At 41.2% G+C, this 18,695-nt stretch overlaps 1 protein-coding gene across 12 annotated transcripts in view; it reads right to left on the bottom strand.

The window, feature by feature from the left end:
* Positions 1-18,695, bottom strand: part of BCAS3 (BCAS3 microtubule associated cell migration factor) — a 569,341-nt gene that overhangs the window by 114,581 nt on the left and 436,065 nt on the right. For 5 of the 12 annotated variants that reach the window (XM_082372012.1, XM_082372019.1, XM_082372020.1 and 2 more), the window contains one exon: positions 14,174-14,230. The exons of 6 other annotated variants lie outside the window; for them this stretch is intronic. In XM_082372012.1, coding sequence (XP_082228138.1) covers positions 14,174-14,230 — 57 coding nt within the window. Of the gene's footprint in view, positions 1-12,214; positions 12,348-14,173; positions 14,231-18,695 lie in introns of those variants that run through there. One more of the 12 variants, XM_082372015.1, reaches the window with a different exon arrangement.

The following is an 18,695-nucleotide window of genomic DNA, read 5'->3' on the forward strand; positions in this document are numbered from 1 at the left end:
AAATATTGTGACATGATCAAACTATTTGCTATTTGGGGATACATAAAGACTCTCCTGGGGCCACTGAAGTCTTCCATTCAAAGGAAGGTCACTTGGTAAAAAGTTTTCTTGAAGGAATGACTGAGGACACGGGTTGAAGGCCAGGGTTCTGGCCTTTATTAGCAATGTGATTTTAGATGAGTTTCTTTCTCTAAGCCTTATCGGCAAAATGGGGATGACAACATGCATCTCACAGGTTTAGATTTAAAAGGGGGAAATGCTCTATAACTAAAGCATTACGTAAAATTTTTAAAAATCCAAAATTCTTGATTTGGTAGAGAAAATACCTAAACAGAATTTGAGTTCACCCCCAGAAATGGTTCAAAGACACACATAACTCCAGTTATAAGGCCCACCCCTTACTTGTAGGCTGTTCAAAGACCACCTGCAGGGGCTTCCCTGGTGGCACAGTGGTTAAGAATCTGCCTGCCAATGCAGGGGACATGGGTTCGAGCCCTGCTCTGGGAAGATCCCACATGGCACGGAGCAACTAAGCTCGTGCGGCACAACTACTGAGCCCACGTGCCACAACTACTGAAGCCCACGCACCTAGACCCTGTGCTCTGCAACAAAAGAAGCCACTGCAATGAGAAGCCCGTGCACCACAACAAAGAGTAGCCCCCGCTTGCCGCAACTAGAGAAAGCCTGCTCGCAGCAACGAAGACCCTACACAGCCAAAAATAAGTAAAATAAATAAATTTATTAAAACAAAAACAAAGACCATCTGTAGCGGTTGGGGGTTGGGTTTAAGGCTGAGGAAATTACCTTGGGTTCCTGTGCCACAGGATACAAACAACCCTAAAACCCTTAGGTCCCTTTTTTTTCTCTTTAACATTTCTTTTTCTTTTTTTTTTTTTTAATTGGAGTATAGTTGATTTAAAATGTTGTGTTAGTTTCTACTGTACAGCAAAGTGAATCAGTTACACATATACTGTTTTTTTAGATTCTTTTCCCATATAGGTCATTACAGAGTATTGAGAAGAGTCCCTTTTGTAATGGTTATTCTTGTGTGGCTCTGTCTCTTGTTCACCTTTGTATCCTGCTCATCTCTCTCCAGGCCCCAGACTCAATGGTTTTAAAGGCAAGAAGTGGGCATCAACCTCAAATGTATAGCACTCCATGGACAAAGACATTCTATTTAAAGAAATCATGAAAAAAGAAACTACCACTTGGCTTGAAGAAGGAAGGCTTAATGACCCCATGTCGTCTGGTCCAGCTCAGGGTCACTTTGAAGACACTTTGAAACACAGCACTTCCATGTTAAAAAAGAGGCCTCAATTATATAACGAGTCATTAGCCTGTTTAGCCTATGACTATGAGTAGAGGTTGACAATGGGCGGGAAACATTTTACTAAGTGTAAAAAGTAAAGATTAATGTCAGAAAATAAATATGATATACTTGTGACTTGGAGTTTCAGAAAATAAGCTTCTGGTTTGATCAGACTCAATTTTCAGGGGAAAATGGATAATGTGGCATCTCCCATCCCTCAAGTCTAGAACCAAAGTTGCATGTAAGTAGCTTGCCAAGGAAACTAGCAAGGCCCCCAAATTCCTCAGAGTCAAATGCCATCCATTTATTATTTTATTAGGTGTTATTCACTGAACGTATAAACAAATTGCCAGGACTTTACTATAAATAGCTCAGGGAAAGAAAGCTGTGGTAAGGTCCTCCACATGAGCAGCTCAATCAGCAAATGTTTAGTCCCAAAACTCTACACACGGTGTGGTCAAGCAAAAAAGTGTTTAGAAAAGTCTTCCAAAAAATGATCATTCTGATGGAAAAGCTTCACTCAATACATGCAGTTGGCACTTAAGCCAACTACCAAGAAGCACAAAGTCAAGTCTACTCTGATTCCAGGGCCCTCACTCACACCACAGGGTGCAATGATGTGCCCACTGGGGTTCTAGAGAAGGATGGCAAGGCTTATGGGTGCTGATGATATTCAAAATCTCTGACCACTGGAAGTCACCACCAGTTTCCCACGATGCTTTCCAGACATTGCCAAACTAAGAAGAAATGTAGGAAAGTGGGATGTGGAAACTAAAGGAAGTGTATCATGGATGTCTTTTGGAGGCTATAAGGGAAAGAAACTTGGGCGCACTCATCCAAGCTCTCTTCTTACCTTGTCAGATGACCTTGAGATGAAGAGTCACCTCTTGACATTTGGTTTTGCTCTTTGGAAAACTAGGAACGTGATTAGCTGCTGGGAAGGGTATGTTCGACAAGCATCAGAGAAGGGAAAGCTTTGATATTTTCATCCAACTCTGGGGCAGAGATGGGGATGGAGAATCGGTTCCAATCTCTGGTAGCTCCAAACAGAGCAAAATCTGAAACTTCAATAAGTCTTTGTGCTCTTTCTGTGACAATTACAGCTCTTAGAAAAGCTGCTTCAGTGCCTTCAGAACAAATTTAGATTCATGAAACTAAAAAGAGTCCCAAAGAGGAAGGTACCAGGTGTTTCAATGTAGCCAGGCAATCCCAGAGCTTAAAATCTTAAAAGGGAAAAGCTAAAATATTCTTATTGAGAGTTGGGATGAATTTATGGTTGATTTTTCTAGGTAAATAATAATCAGTGTTGTTGTAGTATTGTTGTTGGTAAGTATGCAAGACCTTTCCAGCAATCAAATACTATACTTACCTGCTATTTAAAGCAGTGTAGTTAAATTTTCTAATCTTACCAACTACTTGGTCAATCATTTTAGAAAAACAGGAAAACCGATTTGACACTAGGGCTTAGGAGAGATAAAAGCTCAAGGAGGGCTTCCCTGGTGGTGCAGTGTTTAAGAATCCGCCTGCCAATGCAGGGGACAAGGGTTCGAGCCCTGGTCCGGGAAGGTCCCACATGCCGCAGAGCAACTAAGTCCACGTGCCACAGCTACTGAGCCTGCGCTCTAGAGCCTGTGCTCTGCAACAAGAGAAGCTACCACAATGAGAAGCCCGCGCACCACAAGGAAGAGTAGCCCCCGCTCGCGGCAACTAGAGAAAGCCCACGCGCGGCAACAAAGGCCCAATGCTGCCAAAAATAAATAAATAAAATTTATATTAAAAAAAAAGCTCAAGGAAAAGACAACTGATGCATAAACTAAGAAAGTAATTTTACTTTTTAAACCAGTGAGCCTATGTTAAGCAAAGAAATGTGCTTCTCACAGTTTTTAAAGCAACTGAGAAGGTAAGTCTTCTTTCAGGTAGTACCACATGAGGCCTCAAAAGACACTGCTTGGGGTGAGGCAGTAGCAGCCCAACAGGGTTAAGTCTCTTCAAGGCTTTAAATAAAAAACAAACATCCAAAAAATAAAAGCATGAAGCACAAAAAACAAAGCAAAACACCCCCCCCCCAAAAAAAAATCCACTTAATTTTTATAGGGATTGTTCTCTAATACCTAAGGAAGGGGTTGGCTCTCTTGAATTTTTCTTTAGGGTTGTCTCTGTGCTAAGGAATAAGGTCACAACTGGGGTTTTAATAGGGTCCCAGTGGGCCTAATGTAGAAGAAAAGCTAAAGGATTGAGGTCTTGTGGGTACTATCCTTAGGCTCTTTCTCCTCCAGTCCTTCTTTTATATATAAATAAGACAAGAGCTCCAGGCAATTGTGAAGTTAGGGCAGCAAAACATAAGGCAAATTTTATCTCTCTGAGCCTCAGTTTTCCCACATGTAAATTGAGGAGACTGAACTGTAATATATAATCACTCCATCATCCCCAAAGTCCCTTTCAACTGAAAGTACATAACAAAGTTAAAAATGCAAAACAAAAACAAACATCAAGAACAATCAAAGAAAAAAACAACAACCCACTTCTAAACCTCTGCTCCTCAGCTGGAATCTGATGGTAGGACTTCATGAAGCACCAGCCCAGAGGTATTCATGACCCCTCAATCCTGGGTCTGACAGCCTCCTAGTGATACAGCTCATGTCCCACCCCCCCAGGCCCAAATTCCTGAGGGTGACTGTTGATTTAGCAACTGTCGAAACAACAGTGGTAACAATGACATCACAATGATAGTATTGATAATAAGGCCAATCAATGCTATTATTAATGATAATAACAGCTAACATTATTGAGATCTTATTAAGGGCCAGGCACTAGAAACGTCACATCTATTTACTCAGTCAATCCTTGTAACAACTCTATGACGAATTAACCCTGATATTATCTCCATTTTGCAGATGAAGAAACTGAGGCTGAGGCACAGAGCAGTTAGGCAAGTAGCAGGAGCAAATGATACAGCAACAAATCATTGAATTGCCAAGATCCAAGGGGGAGGGGGTCCACAGGGCTCCTACACAGCACCGCAGAATGCTAAGGACAGGACAGAGGTCCCAAGGGAGAAGACTTAGCCCACTGAGGCGGAGCCAGTGGGTTTAGCCGACTGAGAACTGGGAGCTACGGGTTGCATGTTGACTCTGCCACTGCAGTTAAGCCAAGTCAATTTCCTTGTCTGTAAGACAAGGGCAGAGGATGAGATAACCTTTAAGGCCCTTTTCAGCTCTGACATTCTCCATGAGGGACCATGTTCCATAAGGACTCAGCATCTGTTTGATTCCCAGGCTTTTTTTTTTTTAAGTTCTTCATTTCTATTTTAAAAAATTGCATGTTCCCGTGGCCCTGGAATGCCTGCCTCTGGCCCCTCTGGAGCCCTGGGTTATGTGAAAGCAGCCGTGCCAAGCTGGCCCATGGGCGGGGCCGAGTCTTCCTGGCTGGCCTGTGACATGTTCCTGACGTACTGTGTGGTCAAGGAGCTGGAACTGGGGGGGCTGAACAAGGGCCAAGCCTTGCACTTCAGCTTCCTGACCTGGCAGCCATTCAGAGAGACCCTGCTAAGTGCTATTTCCTAAATACACTCTCTTTTCATAACAATCTTACCACATTGCTTTCCTTTACAAGCGCTCTTAAAAAAGGGAACTGGACTCCTTCTGGTTAATCTACACAGACTACATTTGGAAACCATCAGAAACTGAACTCTAAACAAAACGTTATTAATGTGTTGTAATCTGCCCTCTATGTTGCAGATGAAAAGAAAATGTTTTATAGTTTCAGAGCATACGTTTTAATTGCCTTTTAAGAGTGCATATACTTTTAGTACTTAGTGTTATAAAACTGTAGTATCTGTTTCTTGATAACTGTTGAGTGATCTCAGCTATTTTTATTAGTTTTTTTTCCTTATCCTTTTCTCCCTTTTTCTCCTAAACTGCCACCCATGCAAAGTTCCTTTAGATCAAGCTTGATAGAGGGCTCACATATTTGAGATCTTCCGTTATAAATAGCTTCTTAACAACCTCCACCTCACTATAAAACACTTGTTCTTGAAAATGAGTTCTATAAACAAAGATGGAGTGGGAGGCTTTGTCTAATAATCCAGTATAGCTGGGAACCGTGCAGTCTAGCCTTTTCCCAGTTTGCTATTGCTTTTTTATGGGGGCCAGATGACCCACGGAGATCTGATGCTCTTGCTACTTTTCTCAACTGTACAGCCCTGTCCCAAGAGACTAACATATCAGTCATCAGCCCAGAGGTTTCAAGGGCAGAGTCTTGGACATACCAAGATCCAGTTTGCTTTTCAGCAAGGAATCCCAAATTCATTAGAATTAGGCCTGAAGTTAACAGAGGATTGGGCTCTCCACCAGCTTGTCACCAGGCTGACAACTCCCTGGAAGGCTGGGTCACTTGACAGAGTCTGAGGGGCTGAGGTCTCCATTGTCCCACCCTCCAGATGGACAAATGGTGCCCAGCTCTTGGACCAGTGATATAAACCTGAATCACAGGCTCACAGGAAATGAAATGACCTTTCTGAGCTAAGGGTTTCTTGGGGCAGGGCCGGGGGATGGGGGCATTTGGCCATCTGGATTCCTGGCCAGGAGGAAACTGTCTCTTGAGTGGTCCGAGTATTAAGTACTCCCAGTGACACAAAGCACCACAGTGGTAGTCACAAATGATAAAACCTTTCCAGGAACATCTAATATAACACAATGTTCAAAAACCAGACTTATAGAGACTGCTTCGACCAGAAGGATCCATGGAGATGACGTAGTCCATCACTCATTTTCAGGTGAGGAACTGAAGCCAACACGGGCAAGTTATTTACCCAAGGTCTCATGGCCTACGGGAGCTTAGAAACCTAGTTTCTAGTTCTCTATCTGGCTCTTCACCACCTACAGGATGACCACCGGTGAGTAAAGGAAGCATCACTGGAAGGAATTTCCTTTAGTCATCTGAAAATGGGACCATGTGCCCTTTAATTTCAGTTTCTTTTCAGAGATAGTCATCTTCCTTATCCCAAACATTAACTCAAATGTTTCTTATGATGTCTCCAGTGTTTCCCTAATGTCTTCATGACTCACTGGATATTATGGCTTGATACAGTACAGAGCAGTGCTCAGTTACAACCTTAGTTTCTAAAGCAATTTTTTTTTTTATGAAAAACAAGCCTTCCTCTCAGTTCCCTTGCCATCAAAACTTGCACAATATATTGAGAATTCTTGCAATGGCTCAGCAGGCCCGATTTTCATAATGTGTCAGAATCCACAATGTGAAGGAGCAGTTGTTTATAAATGTATCAAAACTGAAATTTTTTTTTTTTTTGTCTGCGTTGGGTCTTTGTTGCCGTGTGCGGGTTTTCTCTAGTTGCAGTGAGCGAGGGCTACTCTTCATTGCAGTGCTCAGGCTTCTCATTGCGGTGGCTTCTCTTGTTGCGGAGCACGGGCTCTAGGCGCGCGGGCTCAGTAGTTGTGGCTCGCAGGCTCTAGAGCGCAGGCTCAGTAGTTGTGGCACACAGGCTTAGTTGCCCCGCGGCATGTGGGATCTTCCTGGACCAGGGCTCGGACCCATGTCCCCTGCATTGGCAGGCGGATTCTTAACCACTGTGCCACCAAGGAAGTCCCCAATTTCTGATTCTTAATCTTTGGGGCAGGTGACATTTTAATAACCTAAAAAAATCAGCTCAAAAGAAAGCTCTGAAAAATTGGGTCATCCTATTTTCATACTCTTGGGGTCTACCAGCTAGATATGGCAAGTCTTTCTCTCTTTTGACAGATCATAGATCAAGTGGTTATAATTATAAAAAGATTGGACAGAGAACAGCTACTTAAACATCCTTGGAAATAACTTCTTCTACCACCATTTTATTTTATAACCACTTCTGAAGAATTCTCTTCTGGGATGAAACAATGTGAAACCAAGAGTTTCCCTTAGACAGGTTAAGGGAAAGCCCTTCCATTCAGTCATTTTTGCATTAATTGGTGCTCCTAAAACAAACTGGTTTTTTTTTTGTTTGTTTTTTTTTCGCCGTGCCATGAGGCATGCGGGATCTTAGTTCCCCGACCAGGGATCGAACCCGTGCCCCCCGCAATGGAAGCGCTGAGTCTTAACCACTGGACCGACGGGGAAGTCTAAAACAAACTGTTTCTTCAGCCAGGGACATAATTCTATGTTGGGATACTGGAGTCCATCTCTGCTGCCGAGATCTCTCTCCTTAAGATCTCAGCAATATAGTTTTTGGGTGTGTTTCATGACCTTTTGTGCTAGCAAATAAGCCTTTGGAGGATTAAAATTAACTTTCTCATCCTAGTTTAAAGAGTGCTCTGCTCTGGGAACATGAAAAAAAAAAAAAAAGCCCGAGTCCTGTGCCAAATACCCAGTCTAGCAGTGCTGATATTGCTTTCAGGGCTCTTATTTTAAAAATAAATTTTTACAGGAGTAGCAGAGAAAGTAGCAAAAGAATATACAAAAGCTCCTCTTTTTAAGATCAAAGAAGAATCAAGTTTTGTGTTACAAGTATTTGAGAATATACTACTACTTTAAACTACTCCAAGTAGTTTAAAGCATTAAATGTGCTTCAAACTTCCTGACCTGTAGATCTAAAAGTAATCACTCACCTTGACCTATGTATCCTAATATGGACTAAATAGACTATTCAATGAAGTCCTGGTATCATATGTGTTAGGAGCCTTAAAATCAGGCTATCAGAATTGGTCATCTGCCCACAGAGCTGGCTAGATAAATTTCCACAATGACACACTCCTGGAATGAACACTGAGGGACTCAGGTCAGGGCCACTTCCTGTTAAAAAAGCACAAGGCAGGCAAATTCTCACCATATGGCCTTTACCCTCTGATCTTATATCTTACCTGTCCTCCCTAGGCCCAAGGCTCTGTGGGAATTCATGCCAAGCTGGGGCTTACAATCTCAATTGCCATTATCTTTATGAGTTGATTTCTTTAAAAGGTCCTGGGAAATAGGCTGGAATCATTACAGGGAGTGGTCCTTTAGATTTCCATTAAAAAAAAAAAAAAGTAGTATCAGCTTCAACTCAAAAATCTATTCCTTTACCTCTGGACAAGGAACACAGGGAAACTGTATTAAATCATCCAAAGCAAAATACAGGCCTTTAAAGTGCTTCAACTTTCAGACTCAAACAGGGTGCCATCCTTGATACGTACAATCAGAAGAAGTTCCCTTGGCTGCCTTCATGGGGCAAGGATTCAAGAAGTGCTCAGGAAGGTAGAAAACTCTCCAAAAGAAGCTAGCTAATTCAAAAGAGATTTCCAAGTCAACATCCAAACCGAAGAGATGTGGAAAAATTCAGAAAAGCATCCTAACAAAACATCCCAACAAAGTACCCTAACTCCTTTTTGCAAACCCACAACTGGTAGAAGCAAAGTTCTAATGTGACAGCCTTTTAAAGCAGCAAGTTGCAACCACAAGTGTGGTTGCTCTTCCAACATTATTTTCTTTGGGAAAATTACATGGGTGGGTAGGGAAGCAAACCCAAGAGGACTGCACTTTACAAGTCCCGAGGCCTGGGAAGTAGGATGCACAGAACCTAGGAGTGGGGACCTCATGGTGGAGAGGAGAAATCTGACCTTATTGTACAAGGTGGCTAAGATCTCTGGCCGCTCTTCAGGCAGAGTATACTGCTCTCTATGTGCAAAACTGCTCAATAAAATTTTACTGGCAAGGCAAAAGGAGAAACATCTGCTCTAGTCAAGAGCAGCTGTGGTCAGCAATAAGGCAGCTGGCACAGGGTCAATGCTGTTCTTGCTGGTAGGTGGTATTGTGGTCACCAGTAATTACTTTGGAGAACTTCACAGAGTCAAGGATAACTAAATGGACAAAGAACATTTTATTTTACTTTCTAACTTTAGCCCAGGAGCAAAAATCGTGACATGTTGTACAGAATTCAGAAGCCCGATGCAGTCCATATTTTTCACGGCAGAACTTTTTACCTCGAAGACTGGAAACCCCTAAATGTAAGTATTTCAAAAAATATGTTCTTGACAAGTGACCTCTCCACTCATTATTTCTGATTGAACAGTTCCTGTAGATTGCATTACTCTTTAAGTGTTTCCTTCTGAAAGATATATTATAGAATACTTTAAAGAAAATGTGAAAATTATATTTAGCAAATCAATAAATGGTACAAGTTTTTAAAAACCTCATCTTTATCAAATTTGCATGATATCTTCAAAGTTAAATAAACCCTACCGTGAATGGGAATTTGGAATGTAAATAAAAATCTGTTCAATGCATGCAGTTGATAATTTTTCATGGAATGATGAATGTCAGAAAGTAGCAGTTAAATTAATATACACTGTACTTAAAAAATTAAACACTTGGGAAATAACCTCTTGAGCTGCTGGAAAATGACAAGGTCTAAGACATTTCAATCAAGTTAATTTCAGTAGGAAAGCAATGCATTTTTCCCACCAGAAACTATATGAAAAAACAAATTAACCAAAATGGGTCTCTGAATGATGGGATAACATCAGCCTCAAGGAGAACTTCATGACTGCTTGTCAATTAAGTTATTCTACACACATATTCAAAGGCAAAACTAGCCACATTCATTTTAAATCATGTCAAGGCTGAATGGTCGATATTATATTAAAACGAAAGCATGATTTGCATTAAAAAAGAAAAGGAAATTCTCTTGCCAACCAAGAGAGCTCACCTGCAACAGCTGGTATAATTCAGGTATTCAATCTCCAATGAGGCCATGCCAGGTAGGTCATGTCCAAAATCTTACTGGATATACAATACTACCCCTAGTGTACCCTCTGACGGCTGGGCCTCCTCAAAATCCTTAGACAGTTTTGGAAGTGGAGGGAGAGACCCAGGGACCAATTTCAACCTACTTTAGACCTATTCCTAACTCAACCATCTCTAGAATGCCACCTTAGACCAGGTCTGGGGTCATGATAGGTCCAGGGTTCTCCCAGGACAGAAAACAATCCTTGATCAGTATGTAAGGAAGGCCAAATCCAGGTGCTAGAAGGCTGGGATTGTAAGTGTCAGCCCTGTCAATCGCTGTACATAGATCACTTGAACCTTCAGAGTGTCAGGTTTTTTTACATGTCAGAGGAGGAAGCCTTCCAGCTTTGACATTACATTGAGTCCACAAAGAACAGGTCTCTAGACCTAAAGAGGTGCCCCATCAGCTCCCTATCCCTCAGGACTAGGCAGTAAGAGGTACCTAACAATCTCCTGTTGTTTTTTCTTTCAATGAGACTTTCACTACCATTAAAAAGAAGTACTAAATTTAGGTGTTCCCTGAGGAACTGGTTTTTATGATAGCCCAACATCTCATAGTTGTTACGTTAAAGCCTACCATCTGAAACCACTGAATAGTAGGCAGAGGACTTCTACGACTTTTACATATAAAAGTAATTTTATGGTAGTACAGGGCCGACTTTGGCAGTCAAGGTCCAAAGCATTTATGACTTTGCCTTATTCTACGAGTTTTACATATAAAATTTCGACCAGAGAGAAAAACTGATTGACATCAGATAATATGGAAACAACTTTTTCATCTTTTAAAATAAGCAACTTTAGGACTTCCCTGGTGGTGCAGTGGTTAAGAATCCACCTGCCAATGCAGGGGACACGGGTTCGATCCCTGGTCCAGGAAGATCCCACATGCCGCGGAGCAATTAAGCCCACGCACCGCAACTACTGAGCCTGTGCTCTAGAGCCCACGAGCCACAACTACTGAAGCCCGTGCGCCTAGAGCCCGTACTCCGCATCAAGAGAAGCCACTGCAATGAGAAACCTGTGCACCGCAATGAAGAGTAAGCCCCAGCTCGCCACAACTAGAGAAAGCCCACAGCAGCAACGAAGACCCAATGCAGCCAAAAAAAATAAAATAAATATATATATATATAAAATAAGCAACTTTATTGATTTATCAGTAATATTTGCTTAAATGCTGCCTAAAATTACAGTCTATTACACTGCGTTTAGGAGGATGAATAGTGAAATCACAAATACTATGGAGTTTCAGTTAAGTCTTAAAAAACATTGCTCCTTCCCTGTATATCCCATTTTGTAAAATGTAGAATAAATGAAGTCTGTGAGCATCAGGCAATTTTAATAATAAAGTAAAAATCTGAATTTTACCTATTGTTATTCTTTTATGACACATTTTTGCTAACTTCTAGTCACGCTGTTTTCAAACTGATGCCTTTGCCGATGTTGTCTCCACAGACTGAATGGACTTTCCTTAGATTTTTTTTTTTTTTTCTTTTTTTAACGTGTTGAAAACCTACTTACTTGTCTTCTAAAGACACTATCTCCTAAAGAACTGGCAAAATAAATCCTGATATATCCAATAACGAGATAGTATGCACCCCATTATATGAGATTATAAACAAAGTTCTCAACCTGTTTGGAAGAAACTGGGATTAGGGATTAGTTCATAAAGGCAGCAAAGGGACATGATAATCTTTGCAGAACTGTGATGAACACTATTCCTTCTCCTAAACGTCGGCTCAGGAGAAGTGGGATAAACCTCTGTAAAAAAGCAGGTTGGGGCTTCCCTGGTGGCGCAGTGGTTAAGAATCCGCCTGCCAACGCAGGGGACACGGGTTCGAGCCCTGGTCTGGGAGGATCCCACATGCTGTGGAGCGACTAAGCCCGTGAGCCACAATTGCTGAGCCTGCGCGTCTGGAGCCTGTGCTCCGCAACAAGAGAGGCTGCGATAGTGAGAGGCCCGCGCACCGCGATGAAGAGTGGCCCCCACTTGCCGCAACTAGAGAAAGCCCTCGCACAGAAACGAAGACCCAACACAGCCATAAATAAATAAATAAATAAAATTTAAAAAAAAAAAAAAAAAAGCAGGTTGACTGGCAGAAGAGAGGCTCTGAAGGTGAATTTTTCCTTTAGCTTCCTGAATTCCAGGCTCTTTTCATCTCATGAGACTGTAAGTGCAGGTTCTGTACAGCAGCTCTTTGCTATAGCTCGCATTCAGTGATGTCTTTCTAATCGGAGGAAGGGTCTAAGCATCACGGGCTAGTCAGTGAAGAAGTTCTCATCATGTCTAAAGCATCAAATATAAAGGGAGGATAGCTAGAGTGTGGGTCTGGCAACATTAACCAAATATGGACTGAGTCCAAAATAGACATGAAAGTTATTAAAACACCACTCTAAACGTCTTTATGTGTTTTAGGTATAGCGACTTCTTAGGGCTCATCGGGACATATCTAAGAGTCTCTTTTGGGTTCTGATATTTATACTGTCTTCTTCATGTTCTTGGCTTCTTCATCTTGAATAACAAGAGCCATTCTGGTCCTAGATATACTTATCACCGAGAAACCATTCCGCTTTCATTAAAACATACATACACACACACACACACACACACACACACACACACACACACACACACACACACACACACATTGAAACTTATTCTATTATCCTGAAGGCTCTTAGCCTTCTTAGAAAACTTAAGCATTTACTCAGCAAACCTTGTTTCAACCCCTATGTGTCAAATGCTATGAGTAGGGGAGAAAGCACAATTTTAAACTGGTTTTATCTCAAAACTATTATTTTATTAGGCTTATTTACTTTCTCTTCTCTTCTGTTATTAGCATAAGGAGATGGCTAAGTCATTTGGGGTGTGTGTGTGTGTGTGTATGCGTGTGTGTGTGTGTATTAAATCCTGGCACAAGACAACAAGTAGAGAACAGCAGAGCCAAAGGGAGATACAGGCGCTGGGTGGTCAAACAGGCTGGTTCACTGGCTTTGCCACTCTCCTGTATACCAACCTACAAATCGGTAGAAACAGCACACTCCTTACTGACTTGCGGAATCACCTTCAAATAGTCAAACCTCTAATGTCAAATCTACCTAATTCAGTGTGTCTATCGTATTGAGGGTCCCCCAAAGTAAGCCTAATTGGATTGTAATTTCAGGTTGGCCTCTTCTGAAGGGTGAGAGACAGGGAGTGAGAGTTGTCGGGGAGGGAGCGGACAGTTTCTCATGGCAAGAATCCTCTCCTGTCCAAACAGAGGAAAGTTCCCAAGTAAGAGTGGCATATTGAAATCTAATCAAATGGCTAGCCTATTTTTACCCTTGAATTCATCAAAATCGTCTCAAGAACAACCACCCTTGGTACTTTTTAAGAATGTTTCTTTTGGGGGAAGGTTTTAGTTAAGACATACTTCAGTGTTTTTGAGTTTAATTTAAAAGAAATGAGCCCTTTATAGTCAGTCACAGGGCTCAAAGACACAGGTAAATGAATCCGGTCTACTGCATAAGATAAGATCGGTCTTGAACTTCTTAGAGTATGTGTGCTAAAATGGGTAAGTTTTAAACGAGCATCAACTACAACTCATTCTACTGTAATATCATGGTGCAGTGGAAAGAATATGGACTTTGGGGTCAGATAATCCTGGGTTCAAAGCCTGTCCTTATCCCTTATCTTAGGCTCAGTTCTCTTAAAAATATAAATACTATTCTACCTGGCAGGATAGTTGTGAGGATAAGAAAATATGCATATAAAGTGTTTATCACACACACACACAAAAAGTGTCTATCACAGAGTAGGCATTCAATAAATGGTAGTTACTGCTATTATTATTATTATTATTATATGAGGTGATATGGTTACATCCAAATCCCCACCAAAATGCAGGTCACAAGGAGAATGTAACTGCCCTCACAGAAAATCCCAATCGAAATATTTTTATCATATACATATTTAAAACTCACGTATAAGACTTTTAGGCCTGCGAACTTCCAATACAACAGTATGGCTTCACATACCTGAGTGTTCTTTTAAAAAAATATATTCACATTTAAAAGGTCAAGCTGTAAAGCCATTTGATTAAAATAGTAATAAAAGAGTAAACATTAACTCACAATTTCTCCTTTGGTCTCTACTATTCCAAGCAGTATCACCTCCCGAATAAGTTGCACCTTAAGACATTGTAAGATTATCTTGATTAAAATCTTTAAGTTCTTAATTTTAAGTAGGGAAAACCTAATCTCCAAAAGCCAAGTTTAATACTTTTAGCATGATCTAGATCTTAACAGTAGCATGTTATCCTCTGCTACTCCTGAAACATGATTGCCCAGAGTAAATGAAGTTCCCTTTTTATATTAATTTTAGAGCCACTGATAAAAATACAAATGATTAACATCAGAAAGGAAGAATTGCTCATCGTTAGGCCACCCAAATTTCCAAAAGCATCATAAGTTATAGAAAGCTTATCTCTGGAATTTCAACAGTTTTCTCAAAGGTGTCAGAGCTATCTACTAGAGGCCTTACAAATTTAATTAAATAACAAAATAAAGCAAATACCCACCCCCCTAATCTGTATTTCAAACCTAGGCTTTCCTCTTGGGTATGTAACTATCCTTGATAATTCTGTTCAAGCTAGTATTTCCTCTCCAAATTCACTTTTAACCCAAGCTAAATAAGGATGTTGGTGCCAATCAACTCCCACTATCTACAATATGGTAACCCATTTTGTTCACTCCTGCTTTTGCTTCTCAAAAATAAACTCACTAAATCAGCACCTGATCTTCCCCTAAGAACTGTAAACCCATCCTATACGTAGGAAAAATTGACACAAAGATAGGTTATATTGCTTCCGTTGTTAAAAATATCCACTAGTAAATTTAAAAATCTGAAGCATCCAAGCATTTAGATTTCTTATTTGCTTGTCTGGACTATCTGCAATATCCATTTCGATTTTTGCTATTTCTAGCCACAAAGCCATCACAGGAGTTGGCCTCAGGGCCCGGAGAGGAAATCTGGCTTCCACCTCTGGGACACACGTTTCAGCGCTTATGTCTGACTGACCCTGCCAATCACCCCTGCCAGAAGCCACAAGCCTGGCTTACAATAACAGAGTATATCAAAGAGGACAGGAAAGAAAACAAGACAGTGGCAGGGTCAGCAGAGGATAAGAACACGGTGAAGATGCCCTGTGGAAGCAGGGAACAGGGAGCCATATATTCATCGTATCGAGTGTGTTTCTCAGAAAAGGCAAAGTCATAAATGCTTTGGACCTTGACTGCCAAAGTCGGCCCTGTACTACCATAAAATTACTGTCAGACGTAACTAGGAGAGCAGATTGTCTCGTTATGATGGGATGGGTCAAGAAGAAACACTCTTGTTCACACGAACTTGTAATTACAACCCACATGCTTAAACCAACTCAGAGTGGTGATCGTGGTAACTGTATATTGACCTCTGATATAAAGATCATCCATGTAAAGTGACTCTTTTCACTAGAACCAACCAGTTCAAGAATAGTGATAATCCATGCTTGCCTCCATATAAGAATATGCCTAATCCATTGTGATCATAAACTCAGCAAATTTAAAAGGCATAGAGAGCAGAAAAGAAAAGTAGTTAAGAGCTGGGGAGGGGGTTTATAGTCAGTCTGGGTTTGACCTTGACTCTGCTACTTATGAGCTGTGTGATCTTGGGGAAGTTACTAGTTTCTCTGAATTGCAGTTTTCTCAGAGAATTATTATGAGCACTCAATGTCCAAAAAAAAACAGGTAAACTTTCAATATATGTTAACTTATTATTAAAGATAGCTATGTATTATATAAACAAAAGATAACTTTTAAAGGCCGCACTCTTAGGCCTGACATTCCCAATCTACTTTTAGTCTCAATCAACTTTTTCAGCCTTCGCTTCTACTACTTCCCTTCACATCCACTATCCAACCTTCCTGCCTCTACTCCTTTATTTGTGTCGTGCCCTCTGCATAAAATCACCCTTAGAGTCACCTTTAAAGATTCAAGCCTACTTACTGTTCAAATGATACCTTCTTCAAAAAGCCTTTTTTTTTAATCTTCCCCATCTCTCTTCACTAAATTACTCATAATGTCTTGTAACCTTCTGACAACTGACTATTTTATGCTGTCTGTTATAGGCATTTGTATATAAACAGAGTACCTAGCACAGGGCTTTGTCCACAGTAGCACTTAGTAAAGGTTGATTAGAGGAATAAACGAATAACAACAATTCTCTCTCTAATACATCTAAGAAAATGAGCAACTTGCCTTCACACTCCCACTTCCCTACAGAACCCCAAGAAAACTCCGCTGCCTCATTAACTCTGGCGGGAAGGGAGAGACAGAGGTTGCCAGGATCCCAAGCTGTGAGAGTTGGCACTTCTCTCTTTGCATCCAAGGAGTTAAACTGAGTCCTGGGGAGATAAAACTCTCCGGTTTTATTGTTTAGTGAGGCTGCCTGACAAACGAAGATCCAGCTGCAATTGTAACATTCCAAGCTCAGAAGGCGCCAAGTTTTACTAACTATAATTTAACTGGTCCGACTGCTGCAGTCCAAATTCTTGTTTGGATAATCAGTCTTTGTTTGAATATGTTCAAAAACAGCACAGGCTAGCATTAGCCTCTGGGTATGTCATGTGAGCTGATTACCCTGTGGCTCCCAGTAGCAGAAACTCATACACAAGAGGAGGATTATTTTCCTAGTATTACTGTTACGCTAACATATAATCAGTCCTTTTCTCCCAGTCTCCACATCTCGTCCACAGCCTCTCCCAACCTTTTTTTTTTCCCTTTCTTTTTTCTTCTCTTTTCTCTCTCTCTCTCTCTCTTTTTTTTTTTTATAATTCAAAAGTCTTCTTTCCAAGTTCAACCAAAGTTTAAAGGTGAAAAGGTCAAGAAAGTTTCATGGCTGTGGCTGTTTGGAAAAGGGTAGGACTAACTGGGGTCTCTTGCTCAGCCTCTACTAAAGGCTCAAGAAGCTCATATTTCACTGTACTTCTGCAGCGCCCAGTCGCCTTGACACAATCTGTTTGGAATGAAATTAAGCCCTTGTTAATCATTTTTAACATAATAGAATAATAACAACTTCACCTGCCAAACAATCATTTCATACTTAAGCAACTCAAGTGGCTCATTTGTTTGTTAAAAAAAAAATCTAAATTCTCCAAGTTGTATGTTTTAACTGGAGGACACTCGTTCGGGATCTACCCGCCCTGTCCGTCTGCAAGTCATTCGGCTCTCTCTAACAAGCCAAGAATGATTCTGGAAACTCTGCACCTATCCTGTCACTTGGGCCTTGCTCTGGCCATTCTCAAAGAGCCCAAATGAGTTGACAGTGCCTGGCTGACAGAAAATGCTAGACAGTATTTGCTATTAGTATTTTGGAGGGGAAATCCTGACTCAGAGGTACAGTTCTAGCAATCAGTGGAAAAACTGCTGGTGGGGAAAAACCATGGCTTGGAAAAGGCTGGAATGATTAGCCATTGGTACATGGGTTGGCGAAATGCTGCAAACTGGGAAACTGAAGTGGGAGCTCTCAACTGGTCTGGAATTGTAGGTGTAAATCTGGTCCCAGCAGCTCCTGCATTGCTAGAGGGAAGGCCACCAAAGGAGAAGGAAACTCTGCTCCCTGGGAGGGATATCTGTTTATTTTACAATTAACAACAGCAAAGGAATGCTTTCTGAAATTTTTCCTGGAAGGCACAGAATTTAATCCTATACAATAGTTTGGTATTGAATCTGCAAGGTCTTAGCTGAGATGACAGGTTCAAATCAGAGCACTTCAGACCTGGCTCCAGTTACAGAGAGAGACACAAGGAACCAAGAAAAGCCCCTTCTGGGGCCAAAATTCTAAACTGTGCAGTGACCTAGGATTTGAGAGAGGAGGAGAAGAAAAAAGACGGTGCCGTGCATTAGGGCGCAGTGGGAAATGGATACGAAGTGAGGTCTAATGGTTGAAGGTTTATCGTTATCTACTCCTCTGAATCCTTGCTCCATGCATTCTGGGGCAAAGGAAGAAGGTTTCTATTGTGAATTTCCACAACTTCTAATAGTCGTATGTTAGACATATACTCATCTTTAATATCAATGAATTACACCTTCTACTAACTTAAATCATGCTGAAATGTAAGACCATGTTTTTCCTCCCTGCTGTGGGTTCTGAGCGAAAAAAAAAAAAAACACAAACCCACTGATATTAATAGTGCTCAATTCACATTAATTAGAATTATAGAATGCCACAGCCCGGAAGAGCTCTTAAAGAAAGGTTAGAGTAGAAGTGTCTCAGGGGCCAGAACTGAGGCCAGACAGGGAGTTTCCCAGTACCCTCCATTAACAAAACATCTCCACCTGTATCTGTTTTATATATTGGGGTCCTGCAAAAATTTCACAAGAAAAAAAGGCTCTACTGTTGGGGAGGAACGGGTAAGAGGGAGGTTTGAAAACCAAAGAGCTGGTCCAATCTTTCATTTTAAAGTTAACGAAACACGGGCCTGCGAGGCTGTGACTTGGCCGAGGTCCCTCAGTGAGTAGAGAACAGGGTTAAGACAAGAACTCCTCTGCAGCCCCCCGTTCAGTATGTGCTCCATCTCCAAACCATGTCTGTCTGCTCCACCTTTCAGGGAAGCCC

This window comes from Balaenoptera borealis (assembly GCF_965194805.1).
Source record: "Balaenoptera borealis genome assembly, chromosome: 20".
Taxonomy (NCBI): domain Eukaryota; kingdom Metazoa; phylum Chordata; class Mammalia; order Artiodactyla; family Balaenopteridae; genus Balaenoptera; species Balaenoptera borealis.